Genomic DNA, 15,731 nt, shown 5'->3' with positions numbered 1-15,731 from the left:
GTGGGAGTTTTTTCTAAAACAAAATGTAAAAAAATTTTTTTTTAATAAAATCTAACTTCATTCTTTTTCTAAATTTTTTCTTGGAAAAATAACATGTTTTTTTCATTGAATTTTTCATAATGAAATTGTCATTGATAAATATTAAATAATAGTGGGAGTTTTTTCTAAAACAAAATGTAAAAAAAAAATGTTTTTAAATAAAATCTAACTTCATTCTTTTTCTAAATTTTTTTCTTGGAAAAAATTGAAAAATGAAAAAAATGAATTTTTCATAATAAAAATATGGTTATAAGATGACCTTTTATTGTATAAATACAAAAAAAACTTTTCTCCAAAAAATTAACTTTTTCCCCAATTTTCGACAAAGATATGGCTTTAGTGTACGTGTAGTAGAACTTTTTGTTGAATAAGATTAGAAGTCTTCTCATTCAGCTCCAAGACATTATTATTGATTTGATGATTGACTTCATCTTATCACTTTTGTGGCAAAATAATGACTTCCTGATGGTCATCTCCAAGAAAAAAAATATTTTCTCCAAATTTCTCCCCAAATTTTGCAGGGTTAAATTGAAGTTCCATCCATCCATTTTCTGTGCCGGGTCCTCATTGAAGTTAAGTGAGATAAGTATTACTTTCTCTCCGTAAAGTTGAAGCCTGAACTGTGAGGTTGAAGTGAAGTAATAAAGAAAGAATAAAATGCAGTAAAGTAGAAATAAGAGTTTATTGCCTTCGTGCGTGTCGTGTTATTAAAGGAGTGTAGGAACATTGCCCAATGCGTGTGCAGACTCGAGCAAGGGCGTTCTTGACTGACAACACGGATGAGGAACTCCAGCAGACTAAGTTGTGTTTGTACCAAACGACACAAAGAGGAAGCTGAAGGCCGGCCGACTGAAGACCTTCATATTCCTACAAACTGTACGTAGTACACTTTATGGAAAGGCGCTATGTGTGTGTGTGCGTGTGTGTGTGTGTGTGTGTGTGTGTGTGAGGTGTGTGTTTTTCTGCTTTTCTGGTCTCTGTGGGAACGTTGTGATCCTTTTCCACTTGAAGTGTGGTGAAGCGGAGGTGACGCTGATCCCTGCTTCCACTTTGCCTCCAGCCAGCATTGAAGCAGCATTAAAAAAAAACCACGAATCATTCTTCAAGGTGTCACGACTCGACGTACTCCTTGACACGTCAAAGGCCATGACATCGACAAAGGCCAGAAGAAGCGTCGGCCATGTTGGAGACCAAAGTCCAACAGTAATGTTGGAGTCCAAACACGTTTCATTCATCAACATTTCACAATTCAGGAGATTTGTAAGCTTGGCTCTATTTTTCGTGATATGTCATTTATTGCCTTGGCGCCATGACAGCGGCCGGTTGTCCTTTTGTCTTGAAGTGCACTTTTTCGAGAGAATTTTCATTCCCAATTCCCAATCCTTATGTGAAACATATTTATTTCCCATTTCTGTGCATATGAGAAAACAGGTTAATTTCAGCTAGCTAACAATGCTGTCATTGGGACACACCTATATACCGACAGTGAAGCCTTCTTAAAAATTTTGCAAGGTTTGATATCCATGCATAATCATGCATTAACACGTACACTAATGATAACACGGAATAGTTGCAGTATTTTTGCCATATTTGTATGATTTAAAACTTCTTTTCTCATCACATTGATACACATACTTATGCTAGTTCCGTCAACAACAGCAGCGCAGATACAGCAACAACACTTCCGATGTCGGATGTCTGTGTCTTCCAGCACAAGACTTGCGTTCCGGTCCTCAGGTCAAAAATGCTGACGGAAAAAAAATGCAAACCAGCATCTTGTTGAGTCTTTGTAGCCAAATGGCGAGCTAGCTTAGCTGCTACAATAACAATACAGCAGTAGCTTGGTTAGTATACAAGTCGCTTATGTGAAATGGAACACTGTTGGTGAGGGCTATAGCGTCAAAATAGATATTTTGCATGGCGCCCATTGTTAGCTAGCTCATATTAACTGGAATTAACTAGAATGCACAGAAAAGGGAAATATGTGTTCCCCTTTAATTGGCATGAATTTCCATCAATAGGAGCTTCATAGGATCCTGTCACAAGTTGAAGGAAGCCATCTTTCTATCGCATTTCTGAGCATGTGACCTTGTCTAATTTCACTTTCACTTTCTTTTTCCTTGATGCGTTGCCATGGGAAGGGTCTGCCTCCTGTTTGGGAGACATCATGAAGGGACAAAAAAGAAGAAGAACAAAAGTGACGTTGTCCTTCCTCAGTGTCGTAACGCATGACGAGGTGTTCTTCCGCCGCACACAACTACTTCTCTTTTTCTCCTTCTCTGATTTGAATGATTTCTGGCCAGGAAAAGATCTGGGGGGTCGTGGAAAAATGATGGCTTCATCCTGGTTGCTTCCATCAAGTAGTGGAACAGCAAAATAGAAGACATAGAAGATGTAAACAACGGATCTGCACCTGCGCTCCACCTTCATCTATGAACGGAGAAGTCTATGAGCGGAAAGTCTCCTCCCCTTTCTGACTCTCATGCTCGCTCCTCCTACTCCTCCTACTCCTTGTCTTCCTCATGCGGTGGTGCCGCACTTGAACCCCGACCTCCTTGCTGTGCTGCAGCCATGGCGGACGCTCCTCTCAACAACTCCTGGCCCTCCTTTTCCAGGCTGTGGATGAAGAGGTGGTCCTTCAAGAGAGGTAGGACTTTACAAGATGTTGGAGTTCATGGGTGAAGGTTTGGGGGTGTTGCCATCAAAGGAAACTTCCCAAACTGCAAGCAATGGCAGTACTCCTGTTCTAGTAATGGATGGATGGATGGATGGATGGATGGGCGTCTTGTGTGTTACCTTCAGAGCAACATCAGAGACAAACAGGATGTGGGGGATGCTGCGTGTCTTTGTGTAGCACCGCTTCCAAACATCATCAAAGCTTCTCGCTGTGTCAGATCACTTGTTTTCATGTCGGTTCTCACCGCAACGCACGAGCTGGCAAACCTGTAGACACCGTGACATTACTGTCAACACAGCATTTGTATACACGTTTTTGAATGATCATATTTATTATTATGAGAAAATATTTCCCATGTACCCTGAATGCCTCATGAATTCAAAGACACGATCACACAGATCACATTATTATTATAGTTTGGGTCTTTATGCTTCAATCAGCATCTTGTTTCCTCAAGCATTGACATTTGTGTTTTCTCTGGTACTTGAACGCATCATAGAGACATTTGGTACTTATTCATTTTCTTAAAAGTTCTTAAAAATTGCCTTTCTTTGAACAAAAATCTGTTTAAAAAAATGTCCGTCACCACTCCAGGCAACCTGTTATGACAAAGTATTAAAATAATTTGGGATTTTGAGACTAAATTGGTAAATGTGTGATAAAAAAACTTTAATATAAATATTATGGGAATAAAGTCCTAAATTTAATATATTTATTCTCTGAAAAATATGAGAAAAAAATAATAAATTTACAGTTTTTTTACAATTTTTTTTTACATTTATGAGAATAAAAGTGTAAACTTGCGAGGAAAACCTCTGCCCAAGATAAAATTAGTCCCCCATGTCATAGCTGTTTCAGGCAATGCCGGTTACCACGGAGTATTAAAATAATCTGAGGTTTTGAAAAAAAAGTCATAAATTTACAAAAAAAAGTTGTAAATGTATGAGAAAAAACTCGTAATATTGTCAAAAATGTATAAGAATAATGTCGGAATATTGAGTCAGCGGGAGAATAAAGTTGTAAATTTCCCAGACAAAAAAAATCATCATTTGACGAAAACAAAGTTGTACATTTATGAAAAAAAAAGACTGAAAAATCCAGAATCTTGTCATAAATTGCCAAGAAAAAAAAAACAGTTAGCTTAATGTAACGGCTAAGGACATGCTAATGTAAATGCTAAATCCTCAACTGCTCTGTTTTGCTGCTACATTATAAACGTTAACACGTGTTAGCATTTATTCTCATACATTTCCCACTTTATTCTCCTATATTACCACTTTTCTCCAAAATGTAAGGCTTTTTGGTTGTGATAAAAAACTTTATTAATATTACAGGAATAAAGTCCTAAATTGAATATATTTATTCTCTGAAAAATATGAGGAAAAAATAATAAATTTACATTTTTTTTACTTTTTTTTTTTTTTTTACATTTATGAGAAAAAAGGCGTAAACTTGCGAGGAAAACCTCTGCCAAAGATAAAATTAGTCCCCCATGTCATAGCTGTTTCAGGCAATGCCTGTTACCACGGAGTATTAAAATAATCTGAGATTTTGAAAAAAGTCATAAATTTACAAAAAAAAGTTGTAAATGTACGAGAAAAAACTTGTAATATTGTCAAAAATTTATAAGAATAATGTCGGAATATTGAGTCAGCAGGAGAATAAAGTTGTAAATTTCCAAGACAAAAAAAAATCATCATTTGACAAAAATAAAGTTGTACATTTATGAGAAAAAAAGGTTGAAAAATCCAGAATCCTGTCATAAATTGCCAAGAAAAAAAAACAGTTAGCTTAATGTAACGGCTAAGGACATGCTAATGTAAATGCTAAATCCTCAACTGCTCTGTTTTGCTGCCACATTATAAACGTTAACACGTGTTAGCATTTATTCTCATACATTTCCCACTTTATTCTCCTACTATTACCACTTTTCTCCAAAATGTAAGGCTTTTTGGTTGTGATAAAAAACTTTAATATTAATATTATGGGAATAAAGTCCTAAATTGAATATATTTATTCTCTGAAAAATATGAGGAAAAAATAATAAATTTACATTTTTTTTACTTTTTTTTTTTTTTTACATTTATGAGAAAAAAGGCGTAAACTTGCGAGGAAAACCTCTGCCAAATATAAAATTAGTCCCCCATGTCATAGCTGTTTCAGGCAATGCCTGTTACCACGGAGTATTAAAATAATCTGAAATTTTGAAAAAAGTCATAAATTTACAAAAAAAAGTTGTAAATGTACGAGAAAAAACTCGCAATATTGTCAAAAATTTATAAGAATAATGTCGTAATATTGAGTCAGCGGGACAATAAAGTTGTAAATTTCCCAGACAAAAAAAATCATCATTTGACGAAAACAAAGTTGTACATTTATGAAAAAAAAAAGACTGAAAAATCCAGAATCTTGTCATAAATTGCCAAGAAAAAAACAGTTAGCTTAATGTAACGGCTAAGGACATGCTAATGTAAATGCTAAATCCTCAACTGCTCTGTTTTGCTGCTACATTATAAACGTTAACACGTGTTAGCATTTATTCTCATATATTTGACACTTTATTCTCCTACTATTACCACTTTTCTCCAAAATGTAAAGCTTTTTGGTTCACTAAAGGAGTCCCTGCTTTATTAGCTAAAAAGTGAACACACAACAACTAAGAGTTGATAAGTACCGGCGCTAAAGCTAACGTAAACTAGCACTAGCTTAGTAGCTAACAAGCTAGCTATCGAGGGAACCGACCCACAGTTACTAACCAGCTAAATGTACACTCGAGTAAGACCATATTGTTACTCCTCCACTTACCTGCTGTACTCTATATACTATATACTACTATATACTATATACTATATACTGTGTGTGTACAGCGCCACATGAAGGTCAGTACACGCCATCCACAACCGCTTGATGATGCGCCTCAATCACATGATGACGATGATGCCTTCAGGTTCCTCTTGTGATTGGCACGCTGCTTCTCTATTTCCCCTTTCACTCTTGTCTCATACAATCTTTGACAGTAACATTAATAATATGTGCAGTACTATTAGTAGTATTTTATCATAATTATGAGGGATAATTATCGTTCATAATAATCATCATAAAGCAATGTCAGAATGATAATCATTAAATCAATTATCAGTATTACTATGAGCAATAGCAATTATTACAATAATAATGGTATTATTGTAATAATTGTTTTTTATAGGGTGGCACGGTGGTCAAGTGGTTAATGCGGAGACCAGGGTTCAATACCACCCTCGGCCATCTGGGGTTTTTTTTTCGGGTACTCCGGTTTCCTCCCACATTCCAAAAACATGCTAGGTTAATTAGCCACTCCAAATTGTCCATAGGTATGAATGTGAGTGTGAATGGTTGTTTGTCTATATGTGCCCTGTGATTGGCTGGCCACCAGTCCAGGGTGTACCCTTGTGAGTATAAGCGGTAGAAAATGAATGAATGATTTTTTTTTATAGTTTTTGTAATAATGTATTATTATAATCGGTAGTAGTAGTTGTTATTGATATTACTACTACGCTGATGTCCAGGAGTACAAGATGATTACTTTTATGTTTTATGTAACATCTGATGATTCTCACTTAAGGTGCACGCACACCGAGGTGACGGCTGACTATATATAACAAGGCCACCATGCAACACACACACACACACACATATACACATGGGCGTGTGATGCAAGGCCAACCATAAAAGGGCGTCCGTGTCCATGTTTACATAGAGTAGCCAGGACGCAGACAAATGGACGCTGGCGTGTGATTTTGACTTATAGAAAATAGAGTAGATGATCCACGCTGCCGTGTTTACACCACAGCATCTCTGGCGGCCATGTTGGGAGGGAATGGGCATGGATGCTTCATGGCGGGGTGTCCGCAGTCGGTGTCTCATGATGACATCTTCTCCAGTCAACCACGCTCATGACTCATTTAGGAGTCAGTCCAAATCCAAGTCTTTGCCGGAACAAAAGCCTTTGTCGTAGGTCAACCCCTGAGTCTACTTACTCACTTGAGTCTGTGTCGAGTCAAGGAAATTTGAGTAGTCAGTGAAACTCGAGTCTTCGTCGCACACTCGTGAGTCTTTGTCAAGCATCAACGGGTCAGTCCAACCCAAGCCTTTGTCAAGCACATTTTTAGTCAGTGTAACTCGAGTCTGTGTCGAGCTCTCGTGAGTCAAGGAAATTTGAGTAGTCGGTGAAACTCGAGTCTTTGTCGCACACTCGTGAGTCTTTGTCAAGCATCAACGGGTCAGTCCAACCCAAGCCTTTGTCAAGCACATTTTTAGTCAGTGTAACTCGAGTCTGTGTCGAGCTCTCGTGAGTCAAGGAAATTTGAGTAGTCGGTGAAACTCGAGTCTTTGTCGCACACTCATGAGTCTTTGTCAAGCATCAACGGGTCAGTCCAACCCAAGCCTTTGTCAAGCACATTTTTAGTCAGTGTAACTCGAGTCTTGGTCGAGCACTCGTGAGTCAAGGAAATTTGAGTAGTTAGTGAAACTCGAGTCTTTGTCGCACACTCGTGAGTCTTTGTCAAGCATCAACGGGTCAGTCCAACCCAAGCCTTTGTCAAGCACATTTTTAGTCAGTGTAACTCGAGTCTTGGTCGAGCACTCGTGAGTCAAGGAAATTTGAGTAGTCAGTGAAACTCGAGTCTTTGTCGCACACTCGTGAGTCTTTGTCAAGCATCAACGGGTCAGTCCAACCCAAGCCTTTGTCAAGCACATTTTTAGTCAGTGTAACTCGAGTCTGTGTCGAGCACTCGTGAGTCAAGGAAATTTGAGTAGTTAGTGAAACTCGAGTCTTTGTCGCACACTCGTGAGTCTTTGTCAAGCATCAACGGGTCAGTCCAACCCAAGCCTTTGTCAAGCACATTTTTAGTCAGTGTAACTCGAGTCTGTGTCAAGCTCTCGTGAGTCAAGGAAATTTGAGTAGTCAGTGAAACTCGAGTCTTTGTCGCACACTCGTGAGTCTTTGTCAAGCATCAACGGGTCAGTCCAACCCAAGCCTTTGTCAAGCACATTTTTAGTCAGTGTAACTCGAGTCTGTGTCGAGCTCTCGTGAGTCAAGGAAATTTGAGTAGTCGGTGAAACTCGAGTCTTTGTCGCACACTCATGAGTCTTTGTCAAGCATCAACGGGTCAGTCCAACCCAAGCCTTTGTCAAGCACATTTTTAGTCAGTGTAACTCGAGTCTTGGTCGAGCACTTGTGAGTCAAGGAAATTTGAGTAGTTAGTGAAACTCGAGTCTTCGTCGCACACTCATGAGTCTTTGTCAAGCATCAACGGGTCAGTCCAACCCAAGCCTTTGTCAAGCACATTTTTAGTCAGTGTAACTCGAGTCTTGGTCGAGCACTTGTGAGTCAAGGAAATTTGAGTAGTTAGTGAAACTCGAGTCTTCGTCGCACACTCATGAGTCTTTGTCAAGCATCAACGGGTCAGTCCAACCCAAGCCTTTGTCAAGCACATTTTTAGTCAGTGTAACTCGAGTCTTGGTCGAGCACTCGAGAATCACTGAAGCTCGCTTCTTTATCGAGTTATACTCCTGTCTTCATCAAGTACTTCAAGTAAGTCAGTCAAATGTCAAAGCGCAAGTCTGTGACACCAAAGTCTTTGAGTCAGTTAAACTCTAGTCTTGTCGAGCACTAGTGAATCAGTGACGCTCGAGTCTTCATCGAATACCCATGAGTCAGTGAAACTCGAGTCTTCGTCGCACACCCGTGAGTCTTTGTCAAGCATCAACGGGTCAGTCCAACCCAAACCTTTGTCAAGCACATTTTTAGTCAGTGTAACTCGAGTCTTGGCCCAGCACTCGTGAATCACTGAAGTTCGCTTCTTTATTGAGTTAAACTCATGTCTTCATCAAGTACTTCAAGTAAGTCAGTCAAATGTGACGCATTGCCAAAGCGCAAGTCGGTGACACCAAAGTCTTTGAGTCAGTTAAACTCTAGTCGTGTCGAGCACCAGTGAATCAGTGACGCTCGAGTCTTCATAGAGTACCCATGAGTCAGTGAAACTCGAGTCCTCATCGACTACCCGAGAGTCAGTGCAACTTGACTCTTCGTCGAACGCGTCTTAGTGAGTAAAATTTGATTTTTCATCAACTTTGAGTCTTTGTCAAGCACTCGTGAATCAGCGAAGCTCCAGTACTCATTACTTAGTCCAATTTGAGTCTTTGTTGGACACCCCCGCAAGTCAGTGAAACTAAAGTCAGTGTCGGTGACACCTGAGTCTTCGTCGAGCACCTGCAAGTCTGTAAAACTCAAGTCTTTGAGTCAGTCAAACTTGAGTCCTTACAGAGAACTCATGAATTGGTGAAGCTTGACTGTTCGAGTACCCATTAGTCAGTGAAATTTGAGTCGTTTTTTGGGCACCTGTGAGTCAGCGAAGCTCAAGTCTTCATTGAGCGCCCTGGAGTCAATGCACCTTAAGTCTTTGTTGAACACTTGTGAGTCGGTGAAACTTGAGTCTTCGTCAAGTACCCGGAAGTCAGCCGAATGCGATTCATTGTCAATCCACGAGTGAGTGAGACTGAAGTGCAACTCAAATGACTCAAGTTTTTGTCAAGTAATGAGTCAGTGAAACTCGAGTATTTGTTGAGCACTTGTGAATCAGTACCCATCAGTACCCGTTAGTCGGTGAAATGGAGTTGGTTTTGTGAAGTGCAGAAAGTGGAAGGGAGTTGATTTGTGAAAAGGAGATATTTCTTACAGTTGTGTGCTACTGCAAAAATACAAGCACAACAATAAATGTAATACTTTGAAAGTACAGATCCTCGTTTCCCCTCCCTGGGCGTATATCATGTACTGCACAGTATACCAGCACGCATGTGTGTGTTTTTGCGCCTGAATCATGTGATGTATGACCTTTTGAGGAGAAAATCAACAGGCTGCATCGAAGGGGAACGGAGCCAGCCGGGCTTAGTCTCAGGCAAAAAAAATGTTCTTATGAAATGAGACTTACATAAGCTGTCATAACTGCGGCTTTCCCCTTCTCTGATGCCGTGGCTGAATTCGCCAGCGTTACCAGGACACGCCAAGTCGCCTCAGGAGACTTTTTTTGGTACTTGAAATCCTTGAACTTCTTTTGGTCATGGTGGTGCCAAGTGGGTTGCCTTATGGTTCCTAATGCTGTGTAGTGTGTATACCAGGGGTCTCAAACTCAATTTACCTGGGGGCCACTGGAGCTAGGGTCTGGGTGAGACTGGGCCGCATCAGGTTTTCCAAAAAAAACAACAAAAAAACACATTTATTAAAAACAGAAAAATGAATAAACTTTGCTTTGGTTCCGATTTTCTACAAGAAAAGCTCTGATAAAACATTCCACTTAATTTTTATTTTTCTACACAAAATAAGATGAAAAATAAATAAACAAATCAAGAATAAAGAAAATCAATCAATCAGTAATAAATAAATATAATAATAATAAAATGGCAAATAATAAAAACTTAAGAAAAAAAATTATTATTTTCATATTAAAATGAACAAAGCATTATTAGAGCCCTGTAGACATGACAAAACACGACTATAGTCACATTTATACTCTTTTTATTTACAACATATTGCGCAACTGCAGGGTCTTGAGACACATGCTAACTTGCAAACTAGAGAGCTAGCGACCTAAACGGTAGCCTTCAAGTTATTTCCTTTCAACTTAAATAGCCAAAAACTTACCACTTCCACACGGATAGGGAGGATAACTATTAACAGTTATTTAACCTTTAACATGAACATGAATCAAACGTAATAATTTTTTCTGGGTACATGATACCATACAGCATCCATATCAAACTTGCGCGGGCCGCACTAACATTAAACTTTTATATCAAGGCGGGGGCCCGCAGGCCGCGTGTTTGAGACCCCTGGTGTATACAGTATGCCATAGCCTTTGCGTACAAACATTACAGTGGACTACAGCTGCTCTGCATGATACTCAACACTTCCTATGTTGTGGTTACATGATGCTGCATCTCCATCCTGTTACTCTTACTTTCACTTTAAACAACCACCAAGATCCCTCCCATAGCAGAGTACTACACGTTTATAAAATACTTTTTACTTGGACATTTTTTAAGATCTTTGAATGATTTTGTGATTTCTGCCATGACTGTGTCATAATCCGAATGAAACACAGGATAAAGATGTTGAAGCCATATGTTATTAAAGATAACGCTAATATATTCCAGCCTCCGAGTGCAAGCCATACAGTGGACAAGAACGTGTCCAGCTCCATACTCCTGCAGTGACAACGTCCTCCACATCTCCATCGCCTGCTTCCATCACCGAGCATGTCTTCTTTGGGGGGACCAGTCAGGATCAGGTAGGAGATGTAGCCTTGTTTAGAACCGTTTTTTCCCCTTATTCTTGTTTCCAAATGTTAAATTGCCTATATTGTTATTACTTAATTTTATTGAGTTTGTTTTATTAAAATTGTCCATGTAGTCTTGTTTTTACGTTTAAAAAGTGTGTATTATTGTAGATTTTTTTGTCTTTTATTATTTTCCTTTACATTCCTGTTTTTTTTTTAATGTTTTAAAAATATTTTTTATGCCTTTATTTATTATTCTTATTTCATTTTATAATTTTTTTAAATTTAAATTTTCCATGTAGTTTTCTTTTTACATATAAAAAGTTTTATTTTGGAATGTTTTTTTTTTTATTCTTTTTTCCTTTCCAGTCTTGTTTTAAAATATATATTTTTTAAATACCTGTTAAATACGTTTTTTTTTTCTTATAGTAATTTTGTTTTAGGAGTAAAGTAGACAGTGGTGTAGATTTTATTATTAGTATCGTTCATTATTTTTTATTATATTTTATTATAAACGTATTTATTTTTATGTAGAAAATGATCTGTTTCAGGGTTGAACAGTCCCCATTAAGGTTCCCAACTGTCATTCAAGTGTAAAAAGAAGTTATCCCCCTAAAAAGTAACCTGTCTTCACCTTGGCAGGACGCATGCTCGTCTGTGAGCGACGGTGACGTTGGAGGCGTGGATGTGAGCAGCAGCTTAGAGGACCTTCAGGGCCTCAGCTCTTCTTTGGGAGACTCGGACTACTTCAGGGACCTGGAGGCTGTTCTTGGAGGACCTCTGAAGTCCAGCAGTCCAGATCGGACATCCCAGACGACAGCACCGCTTTCGGCCAGTAGATCCTCATCGCTCTCATCGGCGCACCCTGCAGAGGAGGCACCCGGCGGCACCCTGGTTGTCACCCAGCTGCGCCCCACCCTGTTACCAAGCTGTGTGATTGACAGTGCTGACCCCTTGGGCCCAGGAGTGGGGCTGAGCGTGACTATTGATCTGAACGGACTCCTGGGTTCCATGGAAACCACTCAAACACAACAGAGCACCGTGCATTTCAACGGAGACGTCGACAGTTTCCCCAACTTGGCGAGATCTGTGTCCACGTCTCGAAGACACAGCTGGGGCGTCCCCGTGTCCCCCATCAACCTGGGAAGGAGGTACGACTTTTCTCTGTTTGTAGTTTTTCAACAAGCATCAATCACATACTTATTCAATAAATATGAAGTCAAAACATCTCAAGAAGATGGCGGCAACCCCCGAAGATAGGTGGGCATTTATTGCCAACCAGCTGAGTTCTGGTCCACAGCTGTCAAACCACGAGACCCACTGGGCAGGATGCTATCACGTGGTCCGTGGTCTGCTCCTCAGCACCACACTGACCCGCCACAGTGGAAGCCGGTTTGATGGCGGTTGACCCAAGCGGGCCTGGGAAAGCAAACTCCCAGTGGTGTTGGACTGACGTCAGCAATGAAAGCAGGGAGTCTGGAAGGACTTTCTTACTTGCTCGGTGCCCGAGTGATGAAGGTCATTTAGCAATTCCAGTGGAGCAAGGACCAATGTGTGTTCTAAGACCACCGGTGAAGGTAAAACTGAATTTTCGGGCTAGCTCCCTGATCAAGGACCCGGATCAATAGATTCGATATGGGTGTAGATCAGTCTCTCCAACATCTTGTACTCACTCTCAGGCCTTTATATTGACTTGTGGACTCCTATAGAGCAGGTACACATGATAACCCGCACTGAAAGCTTTCTAGATCTTCCAGACTGTGCCTCTTCCTGTAACTTTTCTTTGGGTTTTCTGTCCCCGGCCCAAACACTTTGTGTCATTTAGTCCAACCCCTGGCCTTTGTACACCCAGATATAATTGGTCACAATCTTGAGGACTTCCAGACGGCTGCCGAACCCCTTTTGTCCGATTACTTAAATAAACACAGTTTGGACACTGAAACCAAGTCCTGTTGGAAAGTTGTTCGATTTCAGCAAGAGTTTGGTGGATAGTCCGGCTCCGTATTGGCCCATGTTCACAAAACAGTCCCTTGTGAATTGCCGCTGACAAATGAGCATTTTTCTCTCTCTGGGTGGGAATCGGAAACTACAATCACTTCTGCCTGATGCTTGCCTGAGCTGAACAAAATTAGCTTTGCCTCACACCTGTTAAAAACATTACATGGCAGCCAACTGGGCATGCCCATATGGGGACTTCCGGGTTGCAGGGATGTCAGTGGAATTCTGTGTAAAAAAATAAATTCTGTAAAACAAAGGCAGGCAGAGCCATCCAGAACTACTTTCAGGGCTCGCTTCCAAATGTGTTTGACACGAGAGTACAAAGTTCTAACAACATTTCTAGCTCAGTGAAGAGGAAAAGCATAAAAGGCCGTCTATAAAAGGGAAGCACAAAAGAGAGATGAGTCTCGAACTCTTTAGATCCTCTGGTGGCTTCATCAGCTTTGGGATAACGACCACTAAAGCGCTCCTCCAGATTTTTGGAAGCTTTCGTGTACACATGCAGGAAGATAGGAACTTGTTTAGCCAGGACTTTAGGGCAGCGCCGGCATGGATTATCAGGTCTGGGCAGATTGAATCAGGGACCGGAGCTTTTTCCGGACTTTAACAACTGGGGGGTACTGGCAAACTCCCTGGAGTACAGTCTCCGCAGATTGTTTGACCAGGTGGGGTAGGAATCCTCCAGGGTTCTTTACAAGTCTGGCTGAATCGCCACCTTTTGTTCAATGTACCCCATTTTTTTACCTATTGGTTCATCCTAGAATATTCCAACTTAATTTTCATAATATTTCTCCCCATTTTTTTCTTATATTAACACCCCATCCCCCAGAAATGTATGCTTTATAAAATGTTATGCATCTAACACAGGGGTCTCAAACTCGCAGCCCACGGGCCGCATTTGGCCCGCTAGTTTGAGGCCCCCCACCTTGATACCAAAGTTTAATGTTGAAATGACAGCTTAAAGCTGTGTGCACACCGAACACAATGAACATGATTTTGCCCCGCCCATACTGTTACCCTACCCTGTTACCCCGCCCTGTTTCGCTTTGGATTAGCAATGAAGCTAAAGGCTTATGACGCTGGGTACAAATAAATGCAGGAAATGATTTGGAATAAAAGGGAAAATACACGTCAAGATAAAGCATCTCATCAAACATGGAACTGAGTACGATGCTAACTTGCTAATTGGGTCAAATTATTAAGTTTCATTAATGTTCATGTTAAAGGTTAAATAACTGTTAATACTGTACATTTCAATCTGAAAAAAATTATTTCTGTATGTGGTTTCTTACGTTTTTCTTATTTGCTGTTTTATTATTATTTTACTTATTTATTACTGATTGATTGATTTATTGTCTTTATTCTTAATTTGTTTATTTATTTTTTAAATCTTATTTTGTGTATAGAAAAATAAAAATTAAGATATTTGAGAACAGTGGAATGTTTTATCAGATATTTTGGTGTGGAAAACCGGAACCAAAGTACTGAAAAAGTGTATAGTTTTTTTGTGGATATAGTGGATAGTTTTTTTATAGATTTTTTTTCCAGTTTTTAATAAATGCGTTTTGGGTTTTTTTTTTGAAAACCTGATGCGGCCCGGCTTCACACAGAACCTAGCTCCGGTGGCCCCCAGGTAAATTTGAGACCCCTGATCTAACATAATTATCGTCCCTCATAATATTATGACTTTGCTTGTAAAATAGCAAAAATTTTTATTGTAAAATTACCGTTTTATATCTTATTTTTATAACTTTATTCTCCTAATATTTTGACATGATTCTCATTAAATTAGTGCACTTTTCTTCCATTCATGCTTTTGTGGTTTTTCAGCTGCTGGCTCCAAATGGCCCCTGGGCCACACTTTGTATACCCCTGCTCTAGATAGTTGATTAAAGGTTTTAAAAGTACATTTGAATGAATAATTTGGTCGTATGTCATTTAAATAATATAAAATTAAATATATAAAATATATAAAATATTAAATTTAAATATATGAAATAAAAAAAATTAAAAAATATTTTTTAAAAAATTTGTTTAATATTTAAAAAAAAATTAAAATATAAAAAAAAGATTTGATTGGACGGGGGTGAGATGCCAGTTTTATTTAAACTACAGACAGACACACATAATACTTTATTAATCCCTTTCGGATTCCCTCAGAGAAAATGCAAGACCTATTATGCTCATTTTCGTCCCTTTGTATTGAATTGTGAACTTCTATAGAGCAGCTACACACAATAATTTGCACAGAAAGCTTTCTAGATCTTCCCGTATCTCCACCTATTCCAGCTGTTTTTTTTTTATTTATTCCCCTCACTGCTGTGATCCGTCCCACTCAGCTTGTACAGTTAACAGCTTGTACCTGGGCACGCCCATATAAGGAAGTCGCAGACTGTGATGTCACAGTGAGCCGGTATTAGAAAAAAAAATGTCTGAAACCAAGTATTCAGAGCCATCCCAAACTTTTTTCATGGCTCACTTCCAAATGAGCAAACCTCATGATGTGAAACTTTGGCATGGTTTAACACCAGAATTCAACATTTTACTACATTTAGAGGTCAGAAAAGCATCATGTTAGAAAAGCATCAAACATGATGTTATGCATTCTTCCCCTCTTTTTAAAAATACCTTTGGTGTTTTTTGGTGTAGGTCCTGCTAGCGAGTGACTTACTGCTGGAACTGCTTACTACCTGGAACCGCCGCTC

The 15,731-nt window shown here is 39.4% G+C and overlaps 1 protein-coding gene across 1 annotated transcript in view; it reads left to right on the top strand.

The window, feature by feature from the left end:
- The first annotated feature begins 2,604 nt into the window (after positions 1–2,604).
- arhgef18b (rho/rac guanine nucleotide exchange factor (GEF) 18b) overlaps positions 2,605–15,731 on the top strand; it is a 79,605-nt gene continuing 66,478 nt past the window's right edge. Inside the window, exons 1-3 of the mRNA XM_058072732.2 lie at positions 2,605–2,686; positions 10,907–11,040; positions 11,671–12,179. Coding sequence (XP_057928715.2) covers positions 2,611–2,686; positions 10,907–11,040; positions 11,671–12,179 — 719 coding nt within the window. The 5' untranslated portion in view covers positions 2,605–2,610. The remainder of the gene's footprint in view (positions 2,687–10,906; positions 11,041–11,670; positions 12,180–15,731) is intronic.

This window comes from Doryrhamphus excisus, linkage group LG4 (genome assembly GCF_037039965.1).
Source record: "Doryrhamphus excisus strain RoL-2023G ecotype Guam linkage group LG4, RoL_Dexc_Guam_v1.1, whole genome shotgun sequence".
NCBI lineage: Eukaryota > Metazoa > Chordata > Actinopteri > Syngnathiformes > Syngnathidae > Doryrhamphus > Doryrhamphus excisus.
This window is presented reverse-complemented; position numbering and strand designations above follow the sequence as displayed.